The sequence below is a fragment of the Lycorma delicatula genome, chromosome 4 (assembly GCF_047948215.1).
Source record: "Lycorma delicatula isolate Av1 chromosome 4, ASM4794821v1, whole genome shotgun sequence".
NCBI classification, from domain to species: domain Eukaryota; kingdom Metazoa; phylum Arthropoda; class Insecta; order Hemiptera; family Fulgoridae; genus Lycorma; species Lycorma delicatula.
In genome coordinates, this window is record NC_134458.1 from 113,674,568 (window position 1) to 113,688,035 (window position 13,468).

The 13,468-nt window shown below is 33.2% G+C and overlaps 2 protein-coding genes across 4 annotated transcripts in view; one reads left to right on the plus strand and one right to left on the minus strand.

Moving 5' to 3' along the window:
• The window catches only part of hfw (leucine-rich repeat domain-containing protein hfw), a 107,422-nt gene that overhangs the window by 80,612 nt on the left and 13,342 nt on the right, over positions 1 to 13,468 (plus strand). The window lies entirely within an intron of this gene.
• The window catches only part of LOC142323766 (cytochrome P450 3A24-like), a 66,253-nt gene continuing 57,982 nt past the window's right edge, over positions 5,198 to 13,468 (minus strand). Inside the window, exons 11-14 of the mRNA XM_075363953.1 lie at positions 13,212 to 13,300; positions 9,520 to 9,657; positions 7,803 to 7,971; positions 5,198 to 5,492 (exon numbers count right to left, since the gene is read on the minus strand). Of these exons, the coding sequence (XP_075220068.1) occupies positions 5,412 to 5,492; positions 7,803 to 7,971; positions 9,520 to 9,657; positions 13,212 to 13,300 (477 nt within the window). The 3' untranslated portion in view covers positions 5,198 to 5,411. The remainder of the gene's footprint in view (positions 5,493 to 7,802; positions 7,972 to 9,519; positions 9,658 to 13,211; positions 13,301 to 13,468) is intronic.

A 13,468-nucleotide genomic window follows, 5' to 3' on the forward strand; every position in this document is an offset into this window, starting at 1 on the left:
ATATAATTAAAGGCCTATGTGTTCCCGCACCCTACCGACTAAAACTCCTTTCTCAGCTTTACTTCACTACCGGGGCCTGACCCGCAGTCAAGCATCACTAGGTCCCGAGAGGTGTCTTTGAGTCCCCGTGCATCATCCCGTCTATGCAGCACAGACGGACGGCAACTACACAGAGGGCTGTCCCTCTCCCCCTCGCTCTCCGGTCAGTTTCTTCACCTCAATCTTAGAGGTCTTTTGACAAGCAAACAGTCATCATGACTCATATTATTCCATATTAGTCTGCACCCCACTCTCGGAGCTCGGCTTCCTTCTTTTTGATAATACAGTAGGCAAGCTGCTCAACCGCTGCCCAGACTTCTTTTCCCTGCAGCATGATGTTAATAGTATTATCCGATGTAATTCCTGTAAGCTTCAATTGTTGATTTATGCTCAACCACCGTGGGCACACATAGAATGTGTGTTTGCATGTATCCAAGTCACCACAATACACGCATAGGAGTAAATCCCTCCTAAATATATGGAAATATGAATTAAATTCTCCGTGACCCGATAACATCTGGGTCAGGAAGAACCCAATCTCACCGTGGTTCCTAGTATACCATGGCTGCAACCGTGGAATGAGTCGTCTTGTCCATAGTTCTTTGTTTGAATTTTACCAACTCGCTTGCCATTCACTAATCGTCAATGCAGTAGCCTCTTCTTTTCGCATTCCCCTATAAGTTATTTTTTGCAGAACTGCTCTGAGGTACACCGGAGGAACTCCTGCAATGACCTCAACTGCTGGGCCGGAGATTGTTTTATATGCAGACGCAATCTTGATAGCTCCTCTTCTGTGCTGCGAGGCCTCCTTTTTTTGGTTTCTCTTGACATACAGGGCATCAGCCCAGACCGGCACTGCATTTTAAAGCACCGAAGTAGTAGCCGTAAGGATAAGCTTTCTTTTACTGGGACTGGGTCCCCGTCTATTGCTCATAAGCTTTCCAAGAGTAAGTATAACCTTCTCAGCCTTTTTTGAAGCCTCCATTATGTATTTATTATGCATTGCCTAATTTATGTATGTATTGTAAAACTGCATGCCTTGACAATGTAAACTCCAAGGTATTTTACATACTTAGAGGTGTTCACCCTGAGTCCGTCAACAAATATGCTGATCTCTGATTTTGCTACGATACACCATCGCCAGGGCTGAAGTTTTGTGTGGGGCCAATTTCATGCCTCTTGCTTGTAACCAATTACTGATAATCCTTAATACTCCATTTGCAGAAACCGCAACCCCTGACTCGGTATGGCCAGCAGTGAGAAGAGCAAGATCATCCGCATAAGCAATCAAAGTATTGTCCCCCGGGAGCTCCTTTTGCAAAATATAATCAAATGCCAAGTTCCAGAGGATGGGGCCCAACACCGATTTCTGCGGGACCCCTCCACGATTCGAAACCCTACATCGCCCATAGCCACGCTAATGATCCTTCGAACAGATAGTTATTGATGGTAGCAAAATATTCACTAATGCCTCTCTTCCTGATTTTCTCCAAAACAAGCCACTATAGAAGACTTTCAGATGCATTTTGAACATCTAATAGGACGACCAGCGGGATTTGTCTGGTTCCTCCTACCTTCTGCCTTATTCTTAGCTGATTTAATCACTGCTTATTGGAGCAAGGGTGAATTTACCACGTATAAATCCAAATTGCTGTGAAGAAAGTCCCCCCGAGTCCTGTATCTCTTCTTTCAATCTTTCTGCTAGCATACTCTCGTAGACCTTACCCATGACATTGAGGAGGCAAATCGGTCTAAATGTGGACTCCTGACCCCTTTTATTTTTGGGAATTAGGACCAACCTAGCCTCTTTCCAGGCTCTAGGAAATGTACATTTTGTCAATGCTTTGTTAATCGCCTCAAGAATTTGCCATGGGTAGTTCTCTGCCAGTTTTTATAATAAAGATACCCAAGACATCGTCAGGCCCCAGGGCTTTCTTAATATTTATTCTCATGATTACCCACTTAAACTCATTTATGGAAAATCGTCTTTCTTGGGTACAGAAGATTTCAGTATATTCTGGGTCATCAGTCACTAACAGCTTCGATACAGTCCCTAAAGTTTGTAAAGTCCCTAGAGCAATAGCCTTGTGGTCACTATAAAATTCCTCAGCTACCACGTGTTAGTTAACTATTTTATGGGCACAACGTGTAGAGACAGCAGTAATGTCTAAAACTGAACCCTGTTCTCTACTGGTAAAAGTTGGGACAAAGGTGGTGTTCACAGTCACCAAGTTCAAAATTCCTAGCATTGTTGTTAACATATATCTTCCAGCCGTAGAACGAAGACCTTCAAGTTCTATGCACTCCGCGTTCATATCCCCAACCAGGATAACCAGCTTCGAAATGCCAATACTGATCTCAAGATCAGTAAGGAATTCCTGGAATCTGTCCATATCAGAGTTAGTGAGATACCATTCCCTGGCGTACGGACTGTGCAATCCGTAGATACAGACCGAGTGGTTTCACGAATGGCAATGAGAAAGGCACCGGGGATTGATCAACTTGACCCGGATATTTTCTATCATCTGCTGCCTGTCATAAGAGAGCCGCGTGGCAGGCTGTTCTCAGGGTGCCTAAGCTGGGGTTGCTTTCCGACTTGTTGGAAGGTGACTTTGGTGAGGGTGCTCTTAAAATCGGGAAAGGAACCGATTGAGGTCTGCAGTTATCGACCTATCAGCCTCTTGTCGGTAATCGGCAAGTTGCTTGAAAGGCTGGTAGTGGAACGGCTCTGGGAAAGCATCGATATGAACTCACTTGATAAGGTAAAATCGAGGACAGTATGGCTTCATGAAAGGGGTTGGCACCGAGGATTGCATCTTAAATGCTCTTGCTGAGGTGGAAAGCGCCGACTGTAAATATGTTTTAGCAATTTTTATTGGCAAGAGGCAGCATTTCCTTCCTTGTGTTAGAGTTCTGTCTTCTATGTGTTGGAACGCCGCAATGTTCCCGTAGCCCTACAGGCCTTAGTACGTGACTACTTGTCTGATCGCACGGTTCTGTTTAAGGATGCGTATGTAGTTGTGGAAAAGTCCATCACCAGGGGAAGCTTGCTGGGTTCCGTTCACGGTCCCTTGCTGTGGAACATAATATCCGACGGATTTTTGAGACTGACATTCCCGAAAGGGGTCACGGCCCAGACTTTCAGCGATGACTGTCTCCTGTTAGTTCATGGTAACTCACGACCACAGCTAGAAGACCGAGCGCAGGCGCTTTATCAGTCGCAGAGAGCTGGATGGAGATTCAAAATTTAAAGATTTCTGTGCCCAAGACTAAGTTTATGCTTCTCAAGGGTGCAGACAGTCGTATAATACAGTATATATAACAGTCGTATAATACAGGGTATAATACAGTCGTAACCCCCGTATTAAGTATAAAGGCTGTGTAAACAGTGGAGTTCGAGTTCATAAATACCTAGGTGTTTTGTTTGATGAGAAGTTGCTGCTTTGCAACCTTATTAGGCAAGTAGCGGCGGACGCTGTCTCAGTGATGCATAAGTTTAGGAGGATTGCTCGAAAGGATTACAAGCTGTCATTTGTACATGGTGTACCGAGGTGTCTTTGGAAGTATGACGTCTTACACGTCGTCCGTTTGGGCACATAGTTTGGAAAGAAATCGAGCACTTAATGCTCTATGCTGGGAGTGCCCAGCGCAGGGCCTTAATTGTATGCAGTGGTGTTTTTAAAACAACCTCCTACGAGGCTACCACTGTATTGGGAAAGACTCACCTAATCGATTTAGTGGTGAAAGTTCGAGCGGCCATATGGAGAGACAGGGAGGCCGAGGTATTTGGGATGCGATTTTGAGCCGGGCCTGTACCGGAGCGGAATGGTGATCTCAATGCACCGGTTTTAAATTTCTAACAGTGGCCCATCTCCCGCCTGCGGAGGAGGCTTTACAGCCTCACGATGGAAGGGTGGCAGCAAGAATGACACACCACGACTAAGGGAAGGTCCTTGTATAGATTTATACAGGTTCTGGGGTGATAGTATGCCTCTCCTTCGTTTTTAAGGGCAACGGGAGCCCGAGTCCTCTCCAACCCTGTAAATTAAAACTAATATTTTTTTCGGTTCTACCTGGCAGCTGATGAGCTGTGCGTCTGCGGGGAGGTCCAGTCGAATTTCATGTGTTCGTTCTTAAATTCATCAATAGAGATTATAAATCTTTACATGGAACTAGCAGTTAATGATGTTAAAGAACAATTTAGATTTGGAGTAATAGTACAAGGTGAAAAGATAAAGATGCTACGATTTGCTGATAATGTAATAATTCTAGCTGAGAGTAAAAAGGATTTAGAAGAAACAATGAATGGCATGGATGAAGTCCTACGCAAGAACTACCGCATGAAAATAAACAAGAACAAAACGAAAGTAATGAAATGTAGTAGAAAAAACGATGATGGACCACTGAATATGAAAATAGGAGGAGAAAAGATTATGGAGGTAGAAGAATTTGGTTATTTGGGAAGTAGAATTACTAAAGATGGATGAAGCAGGAGCGATATAAAATGCCGAATAGCACAGGTGAAACAAGCCTTCAGTCAGAAATATAATTTGTTTACATCAAAAATTAATTTAAATGTCAGGAAAAGATTTTTGAAAGTATATGTTTGGAGTGTCGCTTTATATGGAAGTGAAATTTAGACGATTGGAGTATCTGAGAAGAAAAGATTAGAAGCTTTTGAAATGTGGTGCTATAGGAGAATGTTAAAAATCAGATGGGTGGATAAAGTGACAAATGAAGTGGTGTTGCGGCAGATAGATGAAGAAAGAAGCATTTGGAAAAATATAGTTAAAAGAAGAGACAGACTTACAGGGCACATATTAAGGCATCCTGGAATAGTCGCTTTAATATTGGAGGGACAGGTAGAAGGAAAAAACTGTGTAGGCAGGCAACGTTTTGAATATGTAAAACAAATTGTTAGGGATGTAGGATGTAGGGGGTATACCGAAATGAAACAACTAGCACTAGATAGGGATTCTTGGAGGGCTGCATCAAACCAATCAAATGACTGAAGACAAAAAAAATCTCTGTACCTCTATGGTGGAGTGATAGCATATTTGGTTTGAATCCTTGTCAGCATGACATCATTTTATGCATTACTAATTTCTATAGTTTATTCCCTCTAGCAGGTTGGAAAAAGGGTGACAAAATAAAACCATTTATTTACAGAATCACAAACATTTAATAAATTTACAAAAAAAAGTAAAATTCTTTAAGTTTACATTAAAAAAGTAATAGTAGAAACATTATAGTATAAATAGTAACAGTGCAAGTATAAAAAGATAAAAATGGAAATGATTAATAATTACATTTTTAAATTATAGAAATAAAGTACAAAACATTAATAAATATAATTTGCTGCATATAAAAAATTAATCTCGCTTTTCAATTTTCAACCAGATTGGTTTTGGTGAAGGAACTCCAGTAATTCCTTTAACAAATTCAGCTGGTTCCTGTAAATAATAAAACATAAATGCTTTGAAAATACTGTCAATATTATTATTTTTCATGCAGGTTTGGTAAATTTAGCCATCAAATGTATTGTCAATTTATTTTTAAAAAGTAAGTGAAATAAATTTAATAGATAAATCCTTTATACTGAAGTGTGAAAAAATATTTGTTTCTCTGTGATAAATAATTCCATTTTTCCAGTTTGTTTTACATTTCCTCAGTTTTATTGATATAAAAAGATTAAATTGTACAGTTAGCAAAATTTAACATTAAATAAACATGTGGTTAACTTTCATGCTATCATCTTGCCATATCCATATCATACATTTTATATTACATAATGCATATTAACCAATAACTTTAGAGAAGTGTAATTTACCTGTTGAAGAGTTATTCACTTCACTGAAGATTATTATGTATAAATCATTGTTTTTCATGCTCTTTTATTATTATTATTATTATTATTGTTTTTTAAGTGACATCAATTTCAATGATTTAGTCATATATAAATGCCAGTAGTAAGCAGAAAACTGTTTTAAATTTGCTGGTAATCTAAGTGATCTGATTTGTTAAATGTATTTTGCAATTGAAATTGCATTTTTACACATTAATTTCCAGGATACTACTTCCTGAAATGTTCCAGGTGTTGTGGAACTATAAAATTATAAGAGGATGCAGTTTATTATCTTATGCTTTTTTCCTCTTTTCATAAAATTTCACTTCATTTTTTTTTCACTTGCTTACATACAGTAATTGGTGAATTTTACTTCAGAAAATTCAAATTTATTTATTAAAAGCAGTTCAAGAAATAATAACTTTAATAAAACATGAAAATTCACTTAATAGCTTAATAGCTTAAAATATCTCAGCCAATATGTTACAGACATAAGAAAATGGAAGCAATCATCCGTCATAATTACACAATTTTTTTTAAAAATTAGTTCTAGTCTTTTTGGGGCAAATTATGATTACTTTAATGATATTTATTTTTCCTTTGTTCCCAGTATTATCTCATTCTAAGAGCATTTACTTTCTTTTCTTCTTCACTCCATTATATATTTGGATTTGATGTTTTCTTTTCAACCTGATGAAGATTTTATTATATCTCTACAGTTATGCCTATTTTCTACATCTTTAATTTTGATACTTTCCTTTTTCAAATCCTCCTTAACTCATTTAAACCAGTTTGATATTTTGTGTTTTTCGAAATAATTAACTTCCTTCTTCGCTAATCCATCTTTATTCATTCTTTTAATGTTACTGTAGTACATTAACCTTCTTTTCTTAAATGTTATTAATATCTTTCATTTTTCTATAGATCTTTATTGCTTCTTAAATTATATTCTCCGTTTAGTCTAATTAGTCTTAAAATCTTCCTCAAAATTTTTCCTTCTTTCAGTCACCTCCATTGCAAACTTCTTTCTTGGTGATAAAAATTCTATAGTATTTAATGGTTCTGGTTTATCACAGTTTCAGAAAAATACCTTTCAATAAAATACATTTTTATTAGTAATGATATATAGTGCTTTCTTATTGTATGTATTTTCATCTTTTTACTTTACAATATTTCTTCTTAGGTTACAGGTTACTTTTTCATAATATGGTAACGTACATTAATATACTTCGTAATAGATACATTGGTTGTATTTTGAATATTGAATCTTTAATCACAATAATTTACTATATTCTTCTTCCTGGTCCTATTTATTTTACTTTTCTCAAATAAACCATGACATATTATAGGCAGTTTGTATTTTCAGGCCCTTATTTTCTTTATTGTCTGTAATTACTGTATTTTTATTACATTGCATAGGAGTTAATGTGTTACATTTATTATCATCCCAAGTGTTCCTTACACAACACTCATAAATTATTATACAACACTTAAGAACTAAGAGTTGTGTAATAATTAAATTGTGTTGTAGGGTGTAATTAGATAAATTACCTGTTTTATGAAAGGAAATAACTTTTAAAAAATACACATTCTTTGCATAGGTATGTGTGTTGATTGTGAGTTCATGCTTTTCTTCTATTGGTGCATGGGAGCGGCATGTGTTGGATGTACTGACGTGATCTATCAAGAATGGTTATTGAACTTTGTTAACACTGATGATTTCTACTTTATATAGTTTTATATTATATAATCTGTTTACTGATGTCATCTACATCCAGTATAAACTAAATGAGTAGTAGTAGTAGTAGTAGTAGTAGTAGTAGTAGAAGTAGTATACTTGAGTATAATTTGTAGTTATCAATTAAACTCAATGAATTTTAGAACAAATAAAATGAAAATCATAATTCAAAATATTTACCTTTGTTTCCTCAGTCTTTATAAATTTTAATGCATTAATGAGAGTTACAATTGCCAATTTTGTAAATAATACACCAAGCTCCACTCCAATATTAGTTGATGTAGCTCCTACTTGACCAAATGGAAGATATGTGTATAAATTACGTTTTTCAGAATTTTCAGCGGAGAATCTGTAATTAAGTTGTAATTTTTAAGTAAATAAATTATATTTCACAGTTAATTTTGCACAAAATATTATTATTACTAATATTTTCATTATTATTATTATTAATATTTCTTTTAATAATATACAAATATTATTAAAAGAAATATTACAATTACACAACTTCGTAAAGATCCATGAATGCAATCTGATAAAAATTGAGAATCTTTAATCTTTTGAAAGATTATTGAATATCTCTATGAGGAGGTGAACTCAAGGAAGTTGAACAACAAGTTAAACCTGGGTGGCAGGCATTTGGGAGACAACATTGTTTTCAAGAACAAACTCCTGTTTTGCCTTAAAAAGAAAGTTTTCGATAAATGTATTCTACCAGTCTTTACCTGTGGAAGTAAAACTTGGACATTAACTGTTTAATCACTACAGAAGCTGCAGATAGCATGAAGAAATATGAAACGATGTGTACTTGGATTTACCAGACGGGATAGAAAGACCTATAAATGGATCAGAGAACAGACAAAAGTTCACAATATCATCATGAAAGTTAAAGAATTAAAATGGTGGTGGGCAGGCCTTGTAGCAAAAAGAACTGGTGGCAGATGGACTAAGTTAGTACTTGAATGGATATCACTAGATATTAAACACCATGAAAAAGACCGAAGGGTTGTTGGATTGATGATATTATCAAGTACATTGGATTGAATTGGCAGAAGACCACACAAGACTGTATTAGTTGGAAATGTGCAAGAGGCCTTCATCCTGCAGTGGATTGATAACGGCTGAAATGATATATATATATATAATATATGTTGTTGAATTAGATTTAAACAAAAGACAGACAAACGACAAAATACAACGAAGAGGGTGTTTACGGATGAAGAAAAGAAAGCAAGATCTGAACGGATGAAGAAATACTGGGCAGCTCGGAAGAGTAAAATAACACGCTTTTCTCAGAAAAGATCCAACTAAAATTGACTTAAGTGGTCCCATGTTGGCCGTAAAAGCATAATAATAATAATAATAATATGTTGTTGAAATTATCCCAAGACATTGGTGTACAAATCTTTTATTATTTAATAAAGGAATTAAAAAGATTCTAATTCTTAAATGCATTATAATAAAATAATACTATCAGTAAATTTACAATAAAGATTATATATAAAAACTTGGAAGATTGCAGTTAAAAATGATGAACATCTGAGAAGCCTTTGTAGAATCTAGTAAGGAACAAATCAATATTGTTAAATAAAGCTGTTAAGAAACCACACCAGTCTGTAAACCTGAACAACCCGTATATCATTAAGAGTTGGCCGTCTACATTAAGAAGACTGTTTGTCTCACTTGTGAGACCACTGTATCAAACATGTTCATAAAGTTGTAAGATTTGACTGGTTTGTTCAGACAAACAGCATTACTTATTATTAAAAGAAAATTATAATTTTAAAAGTAAAGCAAATAATTTAATTACAAATTAATTATCTAACCACATATGCAAGTATCTACAATGATCTAAATCTAACTTATCTAAACTAACTGAATAATTTATAACAATCAGCACCTTTCAGGCTTAAATTTCTCAGGGTCAGAATAAAATTCAGCAGATTTATGGACTCCAAACAATGGTACTGAAACTAACACACCAGGAGTAATTTTTGTTTCGCCCCAAACCACTTCTTCAATACATTTACGTTCCAACCTGAAATCAACACAAAAAAAAACTATTTTATTTTGCTAATATGTATGTTGCAGTCTGTTGAACTAATGTACAATAAGCAACCCCTCCTATGGCCCAATGAGATGAGGATGTTGTAACAAGTGTTAATGAGATGTAGTCTTATACATTCAGGCTGACCATTCCTGAGACATGTGGTTAATTGAACCCCAACCACCAAAATACACCAGTATCCTCTGTCTAGTATTCAAATCCATATAAAAGCAACTAACTTTTACTAGGATTTGAACTTCACAAACTTTGTCATGGAAAGTCAGCTGTTAAACAACTGCTTTGTAATGGTGAGTTAACCGCTAGACCAGCCCTGTAGGCTTAAAAAAAATCTTATTATTTACATAAATAATTAATGGCTATCATGACTTATTACATTGTATAGGACATAATGTTATAAAAAATATCTAATTTATTAGACTTATAAACGTGTAAGAAAGTTAAAATAATGCAAAACTAATCATCTCTGGACATTAGGTAAAGAAAAAGGCTCAAACATTTGTCTTAAAGTAAAAACTGTAGTGCCACTATTTAAACTCACCCTGTTGCATTTCTAAGATTAGAATGTTTCTGATATCTGATCATCACCAGAAAATCTTTGATTTTAAGATCACTTTATCCTAATGCAATCTTATTTAAAATAAATGAACATTCATTATCAGTCAATAGAAAACATGTAAAACGTTTATATTTAATTTCATATAGATGTATATCAGCATACTGTAGCTTTTATGTTATTCAATATATTTGAATTGTTTAAATACAATTAAACTAATTATATTAGTAAACTATTTAATTTATATTCAATATTTGATTCACTACCATTTCAGTGTATTTTAGTTAGTTTTATTTAAGTTTCTGCATTACATTTTGTTCTTATTTTCTTTATTGCTTTTCTAATGAAAACATTGCTTGTCTGAAATTTAATTTTTACATAGTTTTTTGTAAAATATATGATAGTTTATAAAACCTATTATATGTAGTTACATAAGATAATTGTCATTTGCAGATAACTGTTTCAGAATAACGTCAAATTTATTTTCATAATTTTAGTATTTATAATTATGTAAACAATATAAATTGATATAAATAATAATTACACTGATATTCAAAAAAAAATTTCTAATGTTTCTCTAAGTGTGATGATACAATTTCTTGAATTACTTTTATCCATACATTACAGATCTGTAAATACAATTTTTCTGTCACCCTTAGTTTTAAATAAATTACGCTTAAAAAAAATTAAAGGAAAATATAGTTAAATTCTGTAAAATTTATAATTTTGCATGGCCATACCTGTGTTAGAATGAATTTGCTGATGATTTTCTTTTATAAATAGCCTCAGGCATATCTCGAAGTAATGTTCAACAGTAATTGGCTAGCTGTTAGTATTCCATTTTCCTTTATAACAGCTTTCCATCACCAAAATATCTTGGTGAAAACGTTCTCCATGTTCATCATTTACATCTACGAGGTTGTCCGGAAAAAAATCCAAAAATCCAGATGTGAATGGAGGAAATGTATTTTCAAAGACATATTACATCCTATAGCTTAGTATGAAGTAAGAAGTTGATTAACAACAACGTGGTATTGTTGAATTTTTTTGCCGAGAAAACTTTTGCAAACGTCTTTAAATGAAGCCCAAGCTGCACTTTCTACATTATTAACATTGATTTAAATACATCATCTTTGCCCAACTGTCTTATCTGAGGACCAACAAATATTCCTTCTTTAATTTTTCCATCACTTACATTCGGAAATTTTTCCCTGATGTAAAAAAATTTGGGACTATCCTTCTTCATTGCTTTTATAAAATTTTTCATTAGTCCTAGCTTGATAATATGGAGAGGAGGTAAAAATAAATTTTTGGGTTCGACTAAGGGCTCATCAATAATATTTTTCCATTTGGAATTAAGTTGTCTCGTTTCTTCCACTCTTTGGTAACATAATGTTTATCCCTAGCTCAGGGCTATCCCATTCGCAAAGAAAACACATGTACTTAATATAGCCTAACTGCATGCCTAACAAAATAGCTATAACTTTCAAATCACCACATATGTTCCAGCTATGTTTTTTATAATTTATTTTTTCAAGAACGTCTTTCATCACTTCGTATGTCTCTTTCAAATTAATACCATAAACGATTGAATCCAGTGCTTAATACAAACAACACTGCTGTGTTTTCAACTACATGTTTTCACCTGCACAGACATGATTAATCTTGCCCATGAAGGCTCACTCTTCAGTATTAAATATGATGTCATAATATGTGACTATGATATGATTTAATTCTTTGTCTAGTATTATTTATTTATAGCTTAAAAATTACGTTAATAAAGTTAAACAATAAAAAATGAGCTAACAACATACAATATAGGAGCTTAAAATGCTAACTATACGTTGAAAAATGAAAAAAATCCTTTAATTAAAATTAAAAATTTTTCCAAAAATGGTGGGTGATAGAAAGATTCTGAGTTTATATTCGTTTTCAGAATCAAAAAACAGATTAAAATCATGTATCACATGTTAGGAAATAACAATTATGTTTATCAGTATTATTATATAGTAAATAACACATTTATCTAACACTTAATCTGTAGGACTAAATAAAATTAGTTATAACATTTAAAGTAATAATAATAATTATTAATATTAAAGCTATAATCTGTTAAGAAAAATTGAATTTGCCCCACTATTAAACATTTCCAATATTTTATGCAAATTAATCAATGGATATTACTTTAAAATTTTTGTAATGGGATGGGGGTAGAATAGATTACAAGAGGTTATGCTTGAAGGATGGTGAGCTTTTAAATTTTGTGAATTAAATTCCAGTAATTATTATGGTTACTATTTGGCTTTAGGTGAATCCATTTATTTTGAACTGTTCTATCATATTCCAGTTTTTTTCTTTTATGTCTGATCCTTAATTTATGCTAGTGTTTTTTCCATCGTTAAATTAGTGATAATCCACTAACTGTTTGGGCATGTTTGTATGGTTTGTTGTCTATACGATCATCAAAACAATTCTACTCAAAATATCTTTATATAATATAAAACACAAACAAATTCAATCCAATAACAATTTATAATATAAAATCATTTTTATTGTCATTGTGTTATGATTAATATCCAATTCAGTGAAAAGAGTTGATGAGTAGAGTCTTTCACAGTACATTTAAATGTTTGAAAAATTAATAAAATTGCATTGTAATGAAGTCAATTAAAAATTTAATTTTTAAATAAATTAATTTTATTATAAATAGTTTATTTAAATAATAATTGTGAAATTAATATGAGAGATCTTTTTAAGTTCTATAAAATATATAATTTCTTTTTAAAGTTCAGCTTTGAAGATGTCATGATATATTGTAAAATAATAATTTATTATGATTACCAAACAACAGTGTGTACTACACAATGTAATTCATTACCACTAACATTGAGTAATCAATAATAATTAGTACATACCTTGAATTATCATTTTATAATTCAGAGTAAATATTTTATTACTAATGAAATGTTACCTATATTCTACAGGAAAAATTCGCAGAATTTCACCAAGGAACATATCCAGATAATCAAATTCTTGAATGAATTCATAGGATATTTCTTCCTGGAAAAAAAATTAAAATGAAATTAAAAAATAAAATTATGTATTTAACTGTTCTACAAAACAAGAAGACCAGATGATAGAAATAAGAAATTTAATAGATAAAATTTAAAATAAAATAAATACAATACTACATTGAAATGAAGAATGAATACTCACCAATTTGGAAAA